The sequence below is a fragment of the Ovis aries genome, chromosome 13 (assembly GCF_016772045.2).
Source record: "Ovis aries strain OAR_USU_Benz2616 breed Rambouillet chromosome 13, ARS-UI_Ramb_v3.0, whole genome shotgun sequence".
NCBI lineage: Eukaryota > Metazoa > Chordata > Mammalia > Artiodactyla > Bovidae > Ovis > Ovis aries.
Genome location: NC_056066.1, coordinates 61,529,917 through 61,544,571, shown reverse-complemented (window position 1 = coordinate 61,544,571; position 14,655 = coordinate 61,529,917). Strand labels below are relative to the sequence as shown.

The 14,655-nt window shown below is 54.3% G+C and overlaps 2 protein-coding genes across 16 annotated transcripts in view; one reads left to right on the top strand and one right to left on the bottom strand.

Annotated features, from left to right (window-relative positions):
- The window catches only part of NOL4L (nucleolar protein 4 like), a 132,888-nt gene extending 126,741 nt beyond the window's left edge, over positions 1-6,147 (top strand). For all 7 annotated transcript variants that reach the window (XM_060397694.1, XM_015099828.4, XM_042230018.2 and 4 more), the window contains one exon: positions 1,508-6,147. In XM_060397694.1, coding sequence (XP_060253677.1) covers positions 1,508-1,728 — 221 coding nt within the window. In that variant the 3' untranslated portion in view covers positions 1,729-6,147. The remainder of the gene's footprint in view (positions 1-1,507) is intronic.
- A 3,034-nt stretch (positions 6,148-9,181) lies between these two features.
- The window catches only part of ASXL1 (ASXL transcriptional regulator 1), a 66,849-nt gene continuing 61,375 nt past the window's right edge, over positions 9,182-14,655 (bottom strand). For all 9 annotated transcript variants that reach the window (XM_060397690.1, XM_042230013.2, XM_015099825.4 and 6 more), the window contains one exon: positions 9,182-14,025. In XM_060397690.1, coding sequence (XP_060253673.1) covers positions 11,131-14,025 — 2,895 coding nt within the window. In that variant the 3' untranslated portion in view covers positions 9,182-11,130. The remainder of the gene's footprint in view (positions 14,026-14,655) is intronic.

Here is a 14,655-nt window from a genome sequence, read left to right as displayed (position 1 = left end):
CCTGGGGTGCTGGGCAAGTTGCCCTCTAGCAACACCCTGAGTAACCAGAGCCCCCGGGGAAAGACAGAAGGACTGCTCTGAGCCCAGCAGTAAACAGGACCCTGCTTGGGGGTGGAGGGAGGAAAGAGAGGAAGCCCAGGGCCAGCTCACACCGATGTGGCAGGCGCCTCTGGCCTTCCACTGCCATCCCCAGGCAGTGTCCTGAGGGCACCTAACCCTGCCACAGCCAGGACCCACTGCAGAGTCCCCGCCTGCTTCCAGCCTGTCCCGGCAGCCACCGCTGTAGGCGGCAGCCACCTGCTTGGCTGCTCTTCCCAGCAGTTCACGCCTCCAGTCCTTCTTCCTGTGCTTCAATAGACTTCCCTTGACCCTCAATCCCAAGGATGTTCCTTAGCAAGCCGGTTCCTAGGACCTCCTACTTGGCATGCTGTTCTCTGGTTAGAGAGGAAATAGCCCCATGTGACAAACCATCCCACCCTAGACTCCAGCTCCCTTCCCCATCTGGGGGCTGAAGCAGGTTCCCACTACCAACAGTCGTTTCCAGAATTGCTCCCAAGACGTTACTTGCAGTCTGTGTCTCCAGTGCCAAGCTTATCCATCTCTATAGCAACATAAAAACTGGCACTGTAGGGAGCTCCCTGGTGGTCTAGTGGTTAGGATTCCAGGCTCTCCTTGCCATGGCGTGGATTCAGTCTCTGGTCATGAACTGAGATCTCACAAGACTTGTGACACAGCAAAAACAAAACAAAACAAAACAAAACCTGCCACTGTAGATGCAATGATGAGTGAAACCAGCTGTCAGAACCAATGGGGTAGAGAGGAGCTGGCTTATCGGGGAGAACAGCCTTAAACACCCATGTGCACCTCAGCGCAGGGCAGGGCACAGGGACCTAGCTGGGTGAGAAAAGGCCTCCCAGGGAAGCTCCAACTCCTACACTGAGCTCCAGACCCTCTTCTTTGGCTTTCTTCTTGCTGAATGCCTGGAAAGAATGCTCTTCAAATTTCAGGCATTTTTGTCTTTCTTGGAAGCCCTTTCCCAGTGGCCCTTCCATAGACTGAGCAGCCCCGGCCTCACTGAGGGGTTCACCAGCATGGCTCAGCCCCACAATAGCCTCTTGGTGCTGCAGCTGAGAGCCGGGGGCCCAGGGCAGTTAGGAGTTGCCTAGAGTGGCCAAACAGGCCGCCAGTCCGGGTTTCTGACTCCAAACCCACAGCCCACCCCGTAGAGGTATTTGGGAAAGATGGAGAGGAACTCCCACCCGCCCCCCACCCGCACACCTCCCCTGTGTGTTTCAGTTAGATTGCAGACTCCCTCTTGCCCGCCACTGTTCACAAGCAAAGGGGAGGTGATTTCTCTGGAGGGTACCTCTGGGTCCCATCTTACCTTTTGACCCTCACACGCCCACCCTTTCGAAGCACTAGGGGCACAACCATGGAGACAGATGAGGGTCTCGGGTCCCCCGAAGAGAGGAAAGGATGCCCCTCACCCTGGCTCCCCTCTCTGCAGGGCCCACGGACCTCAGCATGAAAGGCGGGGCCTCTACCACCTCCACCACGCCCACGCCCACCCCCTCCAGCAACAGCACCAGCCGGACCATGCCCACCGCCCAGCTCAGCCCCACCGAGATCAGCGCCGTGCGGCAGCTCATCGCTGGCTACCGAGAGTCCGCCGCCTTCCTGCTGCGCTCGGCAGATGAACTGGAGAACCTCATTCTGCAGCAGAACTGACCCTGCGGCTGGTGGAGTGCACTACCCTAGGGAAGGAGGCTCTCCCGGCCCTGGACCGGCTTCCCGCCTCACCAGTTTGGTACCTTTTGTTTTTTGAAAGAGGTGGATCCAAAAGAGCTGTTTCTAAGCCACACTCCAAGCGCCTGAGACTCTGGGCACAAGGACACTTTTTTTTTTTTTTTTGGAATCTCACCACACGGGTGCTCTGACCTGCTTGGAAGAGGCCAACGGGGCAGCTTCGGAAGGGCTGGGCTCCTCCTCCCCGACGAGGCGCTGGGGCCACAGCTCTGTGTAGAATCATCTTCGTGGGCCCTGATGTTAGACCCCCCACCCCCAGATAATTACCTTTCAAGTCTTAGGTGAGCAGAATCGCATATTTATTGAGAAAAACAAAGTGGACCCTTTCTTCCTCTCCCCTTAGTAATTTATTTTTCTGAAAATGGATTCTTTTGTGTTTGTACAGATTGCCAGTCTGTGTGTGTCTGATCAGAAGGCTGTGTCCCTGTGACCTAACGTTCCATATCACTACACTGGCACGGGCTGGGGGCCAGCAGGGCGGGGCGGCGGGGGCACCGGGCCGGTCGGCTCTCGAGTGCCCGGCACTGCCAAGCAGGAGGGCTTCACCCACACCCACTGCAGAGCAAAGACAGGAAAAAATGGCTCCCCACCCCCTACCCCCACAGACGCTCCAGGCACACGGTCACCCGTATTCTACCTCACACTCCAGCATGGGCTTTTCCAGGGTGTGCCCCGAGCCTGTTCCGAACGGCTGTCTCCCACCTGCCCCCCAAGGGTGTCTGCCCGGGAGCTAAGTCCCAAGGGGGAGGCCAGAAGCTGGAGCCCTGGGAGGACCTCGGCCCACGAAAGCCGCCACTGGCTGTCCCCAGGCCTCGGCGCTTGACGGGACAGAGAGCTGGGAGATGACAGCTGGTCAGCAGGGCCCTTGCCCTCAGCCTGCCCCAGGGGCCAGGTCTGCACACGTCTCTGCACAGGCTCTGGCCCCTTGGACACCTGCAGCCTTGGAGGGCCCCGTTTCTTCAGGGACCCCGGCTGTCAGAAAAGGCAGCTGTGAGCTACCAGGCGGACTGCAGCTCCCTCCCCCATGCCCCCGTGGTTGGACTAAAAGGGACCATCAGAGAAATGGAGAAGCCACTGGGGTTCTCCAAGGACCAGCCCTTCTGAAGGGGCCAGTCCTAGAAGAAACCCATAATCCCTGGAGTGTGAGAAAGGGCAAACAAAAGGCTGGCCTGGTTTCCTTCCTCCCCAGTAGGCACTTCCTCTTGCTCAGTGCAATACCTACCAGTGCTGCTAAAACCAGGGATTTGCCCAGACCTCACAAGGCCCGCAGGGCCTCTCCGTGCACCACTCTGTAGCCATGACAGCAGCTCTCTGCTGCCCGCCCCTGCCCAGATGGCAGAAGCCCTCTGTTGCCTTTCCTCCCTCAGAGCAAAGAGGTCCCAGGGGAGCCCGGGCCAAGGGGACCCTAGGATCAAGAGCCACTCGACCCCAAAGCAGGCACCCCCTCCCAAACCAGCTTTTCTGCAGCCAGCTGCCTGCCGGCACTGTGGCAGACCGCCCTCAGGAGGGGTAGGGAGAGGGTTCCAGCGAGGACGCCTCCCCCTCTTCAGATCCAGGACTTTGAGCTGTGGGCCCCGGATTCCAGAAAGTCGGAAGGGCAGGGGGGTCTTGCCCCCCTCTGCTTGCTTCCAGCCCCTGGAGGTTGAGGGTGGCCTTTTCTCTCTCAAGTGGCCTCCAGCACCCCACCTGGCCACACCACCTCTGCCTTCCATCTGACCAGTCCCCAGGCTCCGGTCAGGACACCGAGACCTGCCGCCCTCAGCACAGCACAAGCTACGGTGCCCGAGGTCGCCCCCACGCCCCAGCGTCCACACGTCCAGCCCCCACCTGCTCAGTACTACTCCCGGACGTTTGGATTTATGTAAATATTTATTTTTGTGTGTGAACGATACTACAAATCAGTAGATCTTTTGCAAAATGTTACCCCAGGCAATTTGTGAAAATCTTAATGTTGAAAACTGGCAGAGACAATCGCCGCCTTACTTAGAATTCTTGATATCAACTGCTTAACATGTCGTTTCTCCTCCCGGAGGCAGTACCCGGGCCAGGCACGAATGGTTCGCTTCTCTTGAGAGATAGGAGTGAGAAAGATTGGGGAAGGGGCTCCCGCCACCCCCGACACAAGGGATTCGACATGAAGATCAGTATAGGCTACAGTGTGAAGCCGTGGTTTTGAGTCAAGCTTGTCCTAACTGACCATCTTCAGCAGCCTGAGCACTGCTGTAAACAGTGGAGGTTCAGTGTGTGTCAGAGAGGAAACGAGTGCTCGTGGTCAGGGCCCACTAGGGCTTCAAGAGCCCCTGCAGGACAGTGGGTCCCGTCACGATGACCCCGCCTCTTGGTGGGCTCCTTCCTGGTGAAGCTCCACGTGAAGCTCTCGTGATGGCAGGATCAGGAGCAAGTTGCTGTGTGGAAATAGCATATTCCATTAGCTAGTCCAGTCAGGGAACTTGTTCGGTTTCGTTTTTGTTTTAAAAGACACAGCGTCAACCCCGTCCCTTTCCTCCTGAATTGGGAGAGCACCAAAGAGCTGGCTCTGCGGAACCTCGCTCGCTGCTGTTCCCCCACCCCGGGGACTGCCTTCTCCCTGAGGGAGCGCCCACAGCCAGTTCTTACGGAGGGCCTCAGGGCACAGATTGATGAGTTGGGATCCTAAGTTTAAAAGAAAATGCTAGAGTAGTACACCAGTTCCAGAGTCTTCGCAGGGGGCTAATCCCACGAGGTTGGAATCAGAGGAGAAGTGGGGATTTGGTCTTGGTGGTGGATCATCTTAGTAGACCAGTAAGAGTATAACCCATCTACAGTTCATTTCATCGTCGCCACTCAGTTTATACCCAAGGACAGTGTTGAGGGGGAGGGGGACCGGCAGCGGGGTTAGAAAGGTTTTAGAGGATTTCACACAGGAGGAACCCAGCCATCCCAATCCCCAAGGGCCACTTTCCACTCCAGGGGTGGTTACAGGATTAACTACCAGTTCATTTTCAAAATGCTGCTTTGAACTCAGAGGGTTGATACTTTTAATTTGTAATTTTTTGTAAAACTTTTTACAAGATAGTAAAGTATTTCACCAGAATACCAGTTTCAATCCGTCCATGGTCTGATTTTTATATAATTTAGTGGTGCTTTAGAAACTTTGTTTTTGTTGTTTCTGAGCTAAACAGCTCAGCCCTTTTTCGCCTGTATCTACCTAAGACCAATGTGAACCTTTGTATTTTTGCTCCTAATTTTGGACTCAGTGAAAGTGTACTGTTTACATGTACAGATGCCCCGGTCCCTGTGTGTCCTGCAAGACTCGCTCCCGAGGAGGAAGGTGCACCTCACTAGGCTCATCTGCTTAGCAAAGCCACAAGACAAAAACCTCTCACGTTTGACCTACGTTTCCACCTAAAAACAAAAACAAAAAAACCCTACACCACACGGAACTCAGATTTGCTGAAAAATACTTTTCTAAGCTCAGAAAAATCTCTGTGCGGCAGATGGCCATGTGCCTGTCATGTGGTCCGCTTAAGAGCAGGCTCAGGAGGGAGGCTTCTTGGCGGCGGCGGGTGGGTAACCGCGTGCACTCATGAGATGGGGCGCAGGGCTTGGCTGCAGAGCTGCGGTGGAAAGAGCTCCTCTCCCGGCAGCCTGGGAATGGGGAGGCCATGCTAACTCATACGACCTTTAGGATCAAGCCACCCAAGGTTCAGGGACAACCCAAGAGGGTTGCCAATCCCTTCAGACATATTTGGGAAGAGGCCAAGTTCTCTACCTGAGATGAGTTTTAAGACTTTCCAATGCAGATGGTAGAAGCATTTCTTCAGGGTCCCCTAGAGGCAGCTGGTTCATGAGGCATGACCTCTGGGGAGGGGCAGGGGGCTCCAGACAGTAAGCATATGGCACTTAAGGCAAACAGCAGATGGCACCAACTTTTTAAAGGTGACTATTACTTCGTCAATGGCTTCACCTCTAAATTATATTTTTACAGATATGCACCTATGCAACTTAATGTGGCTCTTCTAAGCAGGTGAGGACTTCCTCCTCAAATGCTCTATAAAAATGATTTGTGTTCTCTATAGTGAGTTTTTCCAGTAAATGTGGCTTAATATTTTAATTCTTAGAATGTGTCTTCTCTATGTGATGCAACTCAATTCTGTTTTGTTTGTGGAATGACTAGCACAGGCCAACTCCCTCTCCCCTCACTTAACAAAAGACCAATGAGCTGTTAATCGAGCTGTTATCTCCATGGTATTACTTGCTAAATGCACTGATTTCATAAGTATGTGGAATCCTTTTCCTTTTGAATCTGTATATCATATATAAGACTGAATCTACTTAATAAACACTGAATAACAAACCGAATGCTTTATTTCCACGGTGTCCTGTCCACAAGAGCATGGCTGGCCAGTTCTGTTCCCTCCAGCTTGTTTGGCTCCGAAACAACCCTTCAACCAGTAGCCAATAAACTAGCATACAGAAGATCCTTGCTAGATTCTGAACAAATGAACTGGTCACTTTTTTTGGCGCCTCACCCATCAGAAAGGGAAAGAAATGGACCTTTCCTGGTCCTCATCACGTGCTCAGCACAGGCACACACCAAATTGAAATCTCATGTCTCGTGGCCACCTGCCCAGGGAGGTGCTCTAGCCCTAGTTGCAGGTGAGGAAGAGGGCACGCCAAGTGTACGCCTCACCTGAATGTGGCCAGTGCTCAAGCAATGTCTTAGATGCAGCCGTTTCCTGGCAAACCATCCTTTCCCCGCTCCCATTCCCCGTAAGGACGCAGTTCTTCAGTGGGCTGAAACCAGACTCAGGCGGCAGTCTCTAAGCGCAGGCTGGGGAAACCGAGGAAACACTGTCCCTGGTCCTGAACCATCAGGACTTCACACTCCATTTGACCAAAACCTGGGATCCCATCTTAAAGGAAGCAAAAGAGCTGCTTTGTCTTTCAAAGACATTGATTTGTGTGCAGCCTTTTTTTTTCATCCCACATATAATTGAGGTTAAACTTTAAGGAAAACTTGCAGCAACTGACTGGGGCCAAACCTGACTGTCACAAGTTTAAAATCAATTCTCCAGGAGTTAAAAGCATAAATACAACTGTTACTATTCCATGTATGCACACACACTGTATGGCAGTTTTTCTGAAAACATTTTTTTGTAATGACGAATCTTTCTTTAAAAAAGTGAAACTCTATGCAGTAGCCAAATGTATCAAATAGATACAAGGAGAGGGGTCCACAGTTTTTAGTCTAGACCCTGGGGCCACAAATCCCACACCCCCTCCTGGGACAACACAGCAGGCCACACGCACGCAGTCTGCGCTGGCCCAGCGGGAAGCACTTACCTCCAGGTGCAGTCACAGCAGTACGGGCCCTGGGATCCAAGGAGACGCTTGTGGACAGAAGAGGGCTGGCTCCAGTCTGGCTCCTTGAAATGCGGCCCCCGAGCACTGGCACGGCGTGGAGAGCGCAGCATCAAGCAGGTGCCCCTGTCGTCAGCAACGAGCTCGAGGCCACTCAGTGACTGAGCAGTCGAGGCTCAGGGGACTCGACCGGGGGGTGGGAGGCTGTGCCTGTAACGCAGTTTTAAGGTAATTGAAATCCATTGAGGAAGCTCAGTAGTTACAGGAAACTGAAGGAGAATCCCTTGCAGAGGGATGCAAAGTCATCTCTCCCCTTTTCTGTATAAACCCAGCTCTTACTAGGTTTAGTATCAGTCAGCGGGATTCTTCCTTCTTCAGTGAGGAGCTCCAGCTGCCAGGGCAGGGTGCAGGGTGCTCGTAACCCACCTGGAATAACACAGACCACTTTGTGCGTGCGTGCGCACACATGCACTCCTGGGGGAAGAAGGTCCAGAGCTCCCACTCGGCTCTCAAAGGAGTCTGTGTTCCCAAGAAAGTGAAGAACCACTGCACCGACAGCTGTCACTGTTTTCCTCACAGAACTTCCATCTACATCTTCTGGTTCTCAAGAGATGTTCATTCCAGGCTTTCAAAATGATGCGCAAAGACTTGAGGATGCACAGATCACTGGCACTGTTTGGTTTCAAATATTAACCTCCAATTTAAATGGCACCCACCCACACATACAGCCTGGGCCGCCTCCTCTCAGGGCCCAGGGCAGGCAGATGCTTCAGTCCCTGAGGCCCAAGGGACTGAGTGCACACACACACACACACACACACACACACACACACACGGACATGCAAGCACCCCTCTCAAGCAGGGTCTGATTTTCACATGAGCAGACTGAACAGGAAACCAGCAGATGAGCCTGTGCCGGGCCAGTAAGACCATGAGTTAAGCAAGCCTCTCCTTCCAAGGACCCATTTCTAAACCCAGGACTACACACTCAACCATAGAGAGATGTCCGCTCTGCCTGCCCCAGCACTCAGCACGCCACATGGGTCCCCTCTCCATAGCTCCTCTCTGGGGTGAGGGTCAGACAGGCACCAGGAGCTATACTGTGCTCTCCCGTGCGTTCACAGAGATAGGGTCTTGGCCTTGGGCAAGTGAACAGGCTGGAGCACCCACTAGGCATCGCACACTAGTTTTATGAAGCGGCAACTAGCAACCCAAATCAGAGATGAGAGAGGTACCAGAGGCTGAGTGACTTGCCCCTACCACGGTACTGGCAGGCAGCCAGGCCCTCTCGAAACCATTCCACCCTCCTGTTGAGATGCAAGGCTTTGACTGTGTTTTAAGCAGCTGCAGAAGTGAGCAAATTCCGAGAGGTGAAGGCACAAGCACGGCACCACCGCCAGTCACCTGTCACCACAAAGCCCCCAACCTTGACTTCTCCACCCACACCTTGATCAGACAGCAGCACCAAAGAATCACAGCTCGTTACTGCCCCACACGCGAGGTCTACTTTCTCCAATTCACAGGAAACAAATGGCTATGAACTTCAGTTAACCTTTAAAGTCAAAGGTCTTCTATCCACTCGGGCTCATCCACCAACACCAGACCCCGTATCTCAGGCCAGCCCCACCGTCACCGCTGCTTGTCACCCTCCCCGCTGCTTGTCACCCTCCCCACAGATAGCCAGGAATTGCAGGCAACCTCAGGTTCAGCGAGGCAGTCAGGATGAAGAGCTGTGGAGGGATGTCATAGCTCACGACTGGATTCTCAAGAGGAAAGGAACCTCACTGCTGAAATGGGATTTCTGCTTTCCAGTCCACACAGTGGAGAATGGGTGTGTTCACCACCTCACGCACAGGGTGTGAAGATCCACGGCACTGACAAGTCACGCCTTCGGAACCCATGTCACAAAAGAACTCCGCACACAAAGACATCAGCTCCAACGCCGAGGTGAGGCGAGCCAGTTTCTTCCCCCTCAGCCTGACCTTCCTCCCAGCCCAGCGAGACGGCCGCAGAAGACGACAGAGACCACAAGTGCACGTTGTACAGGTTTATTTTTCCAAGACCACAGAGACATACAAGAGCAGTGCTTTCCCTGGCGGACCAGTCTCCAACTGTCCCCTCGAGTGGCCCCAAAGGTCACAGCAGAAGGAAGAAGAGGATCAAACACGCTTGGGCCTCTGCTCCCTGTCTTTGGTAAACAAGACTCTGGAAGCTGACAACCGGGACTTGGCCAATACTGCACTTAAATCACCATGTCTTTGCCAACTTCCCACTCGTGCTGCAGATGACACAAATGCCACACTGGAGGGAAAGTGGGGGAAAGACAAGACCTTCCAGATGAAACGAGGCTTGCTGAAGTCACACCAACTTCACAGCTCACACAGACGCACTCGCACAGTGAGACCTAAGTTCAACAAGGAGGAGGCTCGACTCACAACTCGAGGTACAAGATAAGGCAGGAAGCAGGAGGCGAGACAGCTCTGGACACATCTACTTGCTGGGAACATGTTGGGAGAGAGGCCGGAGGCTGGCACAGCTGCTTCTTCCTTAACCTGCTGTCACAGGTGTGTCCAGTGGAGCCCTGCGGCCCCAGGAGAGTGTGGTCCCGTTACTGCAGACAGGTGGTGAGCCTGGAGCTGGGAACGGAAGGCCCACCTGGGGGCTGCCCAGGGCGCTCACCCGAGAATCCAGAAGCACTTAACACTGGTGGTGGTGATCTGTCACACACGGCAGGGCGCTGCCAGTGGAGGCTGGGGAAGAGATGAGGAGCAAGACAAGTTTGCCCAGCAACGAGTGGCCAGGCTGCCAGTGGCTCTGCAGCTGCAGCAGGTCCAGTGGCTGACCGGTGACCAAACACCGGGACAACCGGCAGGTCGTTAAGTCAATCGCTCCACCCCTCGTGTTGGGCGGCACAGCACGCAGTGGCTCTGACACGGGTGGAGAGAAGTCAATTACACCACTTTAATGCAACGATGCTGAAGACGCGAAATAAGGGAGAGTCGTTCGTGTTCTCTGTACAATACATCCATTTACAGAATCGGCCAGTACTGTGTACAACATATAAATATATGGTAAAACATCAGAGGTGCATAGAGCATACTTACAGAAGCCAAAAGTTCACTTTATACATCCAAGGATAAAGAGTTAAAAATATAAAAATAAGAAAAACACACTGCTTTGAAATGTAAAATGAGTTTCACATACACAGGTGTGTTGGAGATGCCCACTCCCACAGAGTCCAAAGTGATGCCCAAGCTGTTGCACAGATGAATTCACCTGCCAAACGTCTGGACACCTGACTTACAAGGAGGAAAGACAATCCTAGCCCTGACCTGTTGTCCAAGAAGGTCTGTTCGAGGTTCCGAAAGCTCCTGCAGGCAAGTGGGTTATTCGGAGACAGGGCAAACTGGCCTCAGCAACAGAACCGAAGATCACACTGGCTCCATCAACTGGCAAATGACTGGCTGTGACCCTGAGGTCAGCAGGTGCTTAAGCCCCCTGGTGGGCACTGCTGGGAGCTGCTTTAACCCTGTGCTGGCTTCTTCCCCATCAACTCCCCAGAGGAGCAGCCGCAGGAAAGATGGAGGGGGCAGTGGAAGACTGACATTTCTACTCAGTTCGGGTAGGTTAGTCCCCTGGGTGGAGAACACAACCTTCTCGCTTCAGTTTCAAGACCCTCCAAGTCTCAGGGAGGCTCCCCCACATCGCACCAGGCTCTGTCTCTGTGACGAGAGCTCGGGCTAGCTGGCCGGCCTTAGGCAGCCCAGCGAGCTGCCCTGCAGGAAACCCTTCCAGCAAGACCCAAAGGGCCGACAAGTGGCCAAGGGGCTTTAGCACTGTAGATTTCAGGGAGCAGCAAGAGAACTCTTGCCTAGAGAGACAGAGTCTGTTTTATCAATGATATTCTGTATACAGATTTAAGATCCATCATTATCAAAATACACACACTAAATATACAACTTTTCCCATGGCCATAATTTATTATCTCACCACAAGGCACAATACACAGAGCTTTGAGGGTCCAATACAGTCATCGTGACAGAACGCGCCGCAGCCCTGGCACATGATCATGGCTTTCAGGCTGCACGCACACTGGAGCGAGATGCTTTCCACTGTGCTGCTGTCGGTGAACATTTGCAAGGAGAGGGACGCACTGTGGCTTGCACCAAAGTTTGCTTTGTGGCTCAGCTGCACCACACTTCCGGCCAGGCCTTTGGGAAAGGGGGGGGAGCCGGAGGAATAATTAAAGCTGGTGGAACTCAGCTGGAGTTTGGAAAGCTTCCCATAAAATGCCTGCTTGATGTTGAGTTGGGAGGGGATGGAAGAAGGCTCCAGAGGCTGACTGAGCCCTTTCCCGGGCTCCCGGGGTAATTTCCAGAAAGGCAAATCAAGGACAAAGGGCATCCCTTGCAAGTGATCCACCAGATCCCGGGGACCAGGCCCCACTGCCTTTCTGTTCTCTGCATCCGCCTTGAGAGGCCCTCCACCAAGAGTCTTCTCGCTCTTGATGCTGCCAACAGAGGCAGGTGGTGGCTTTGGGACCCAGTCTTCCCTGGCAGTCTGTACCCCACCAGACAGAGAGGTTTTGCCTGGCCCTGACTTCCTATTGGGAAAAGCGTGAGGGGCATCCGCAGGCAGTGGCGTCGGCTCCACCAGCCGGGGGCACTGAAGGGCTGCAGCTGTGTTCTTAGAGCCAAAGAGCTTCTTCCCTTGGCCTCCTGCACTGTTCTGATCCCCCAGGGCCCGACCTGCCTGATCAGGACCCGAGGAGACCGCATTTGGAGATGAGAAAAGAGGGGCTCTCGAGGTAGTGAGATTTCCCAGACTCACACCTGGGGCAGCAGTTGAAATACTGCACTGGGACAGGTCACGGGCTTCCTTCTGATCTTCAAAGCTGAAGGGAGGTAACTGCTCTTTGAAATCCACTTCTGCTTTTCCAGAGGCAGCCACTGGATTGGTCACTGGATATAGAGAGTCTAAACTTGGGGCGTTCTTGGACATCTTTAGAGGTGCCCCAGGAGCCTGGCTGGCCTCCAGCCGGGCAAAGCCGGTACTTGCTTCACAGCTCTCAGGTAGCAGAGACTCTGGACTGCTCTTGCCAACTCCGCACCTGTTCTCCCCAGGATCCTGCAATGATCCCACCCCCAGGGAGCCACCAGGGCTCTGCTCTGCTGTAAGTGGGAGTCGTGGGGGCTCGGGTTTGCTGCCGCCGTGGGCTGGAGGGAGAACCTTCTTGAGGGGCAAGTGGCCCTGCAGCAACTGCATCACAAGGGGGTTAGCAGCCTCCACAGAGGACGTGGGCCTGCCCAGGGACACGGGTCTCGGCTGGTACTCGGGACTGGCCAGCAGCAGGGAGTCCGGGATCTTTGGGGGAACTGCACATACTCGAGACACCCAGCTCTGAGGAGCAACCATCCCATCTGTCCTGGGGACCAGACTCAGGTTGCCATTCACCTTGGAGAGCGAGGCACAGCGGTTCTGGTTGTGTTTCTCACCCTGCTCTGCCACCAAGGACCTCTTCAGCCCCAAGGCTGCACTAGGCTCGGCCTCACTGCTGTCCTCGGAGAGGTGGCCCTCACAGTCAGAGGCGGTGTCTGTGGACTCGCTGTGAGGACTCAGGGCTTCCAAGTCTCCATTGACTCTGGGCTTGTCACCGTCCAGCTGTTTGCAGTCGCTGCCGCCACTGTCAACACAGCCAGAGGGCACTGTCCAGAGTGAAGCCAAGCAGACGGGCGGATCCAGACCCTCCTCCGCTGTCAAGCCCGCAGGCGATGCCGGGATGAGGGGGGCCGCTTTCTCCCACTTCTCTCTGACCTGGGACTTAGCGGATGGGACCTCTTCTCTGGAGTCGGGCTCAGGTTGTCCTGCTGCCTCGTCATTTGACAGGCCAGGCCTCCAAGGAGCAGCACCAGGGGAGACAGGAGCCTCAGTTTTCAAGTTTTCCTGTCTAGAAGCACTTTCTCTTGTGGGTGGGCCAGAGTCATCAAGTTCTGATTCATCATCAAATAGTCTGTCTTGCAGGCAACTGGCCAAGGATGATTCGGGGATGGAACTGGGGGTCACGTTCACAAGATCCTTCATGGTGGGATTACTGCTGCTGTCTGGAGCCTGGCCAGTTCCTTCTTCTAATCCAATAGGCCTCTCCAGAGCCCGAACAGGACTGTTCTCTGAGGGGATCGTAGGTGCTGGCTCCTCATCACCCCTTTCCCAGGCAGTGGTACCAGACCCGCATTCAGTTCTACCTTCTGGATGCAACACAAGCTGCTCAACTAACCTCTCAGGTTCTGGGATTCTAGAGGGCAGTGGGGGCAAAGCCTGGCATGGCGGGTCCCGAGTGGGTACAACGGGGAGTTGGAAGGCATCTTCCAGCCCGCTGTTGGGGCCATCTAGGACCTTCTGCAGTGGGCAGCTCTTCCCCTTTCCGAGAGAAGCCAGGTCCTCTCTCCTGGCTCTGGACACGGCAGTTTCGGCCTGGGCATGATCCCCACTTAGAGGACAAGGCGGCAGTAGTTGTGTTCGCTGTAGATCTGACGCACGCTCTCCAGGGGCACTCGGGGCTCCCCGGGGCTCAGGGTGGCCACAGGCCTCACCACCATCACCACTGCCGCCGCCTCTGCCACCTCCCTCATCGGTGGCCCCGCCGCCACCTCCACCCGGGCCACCCCCACCTCCGATGGCAGTGGTGGCCGCCTCTCGATGGCAGTGGTGGCCTCTCGCCCCTCGGACCTGCAGAGCACGGGCTTTAATGTCTGCAAGGGTCCTGGCACCAGTCCAGCCCCGGCAGGAGGACTCCGTGATGGGGACGATGCGGGGACATATCTGGTAAGTGGGCTGACCTTTAACCACCCAGGGTGGTTTGATACGTGAAAGTTGAATCTGCAAGAGAAGAACAGAACAGTTTTAACTGACTGAGTGCTCTGACCTAGAAACTGTTAAGCTAAACTGGGACCCTGCTGCTACTGCTAAGTCACTTCAGTCGTGTCCGACTCTGTGTGACCCCATAGACGGCAGCCCATGAGGCTCCCTCGTCCCTGGGATTCTCCAGGCAAGAACACTGGAGTGGGTTGCCATTTCCTTCTCCAATGCATGAAAGTGAAAAGTGAAAGTGAAGTCTCTCAGTTGTGTCCAACCCTCACTGACCCCATGGACTGCAGCTTTCCAGGCAAGAGTACTGGAGTGGGGTGCCACTGCCTTCTCCGAACTGGGACCCTAGTAGCTTAAAAGTCATGGCCTAGAGAATCAAATCACTTCATAGCTGTACAAGACATCACACCATTCTGAAGAGACCCTGCTCAAGGGCTGTTAAGTTCCCTATTCCTAAATTTAATTTCTGGTGGGACAGTGCGAGTCACTACACAAAGAATCTACCACCACCTAGTAAAAGATTTTAAAACCCCTCAGGGTTCTGACCCGTAGAGATAATGGTGAACAACCAAATGAGGAAGAGAAGAACCTTAGCCCTGGGCTATTGGCGTTAGTCTCAAGAACAGCTCTCTAGAGAGAGCT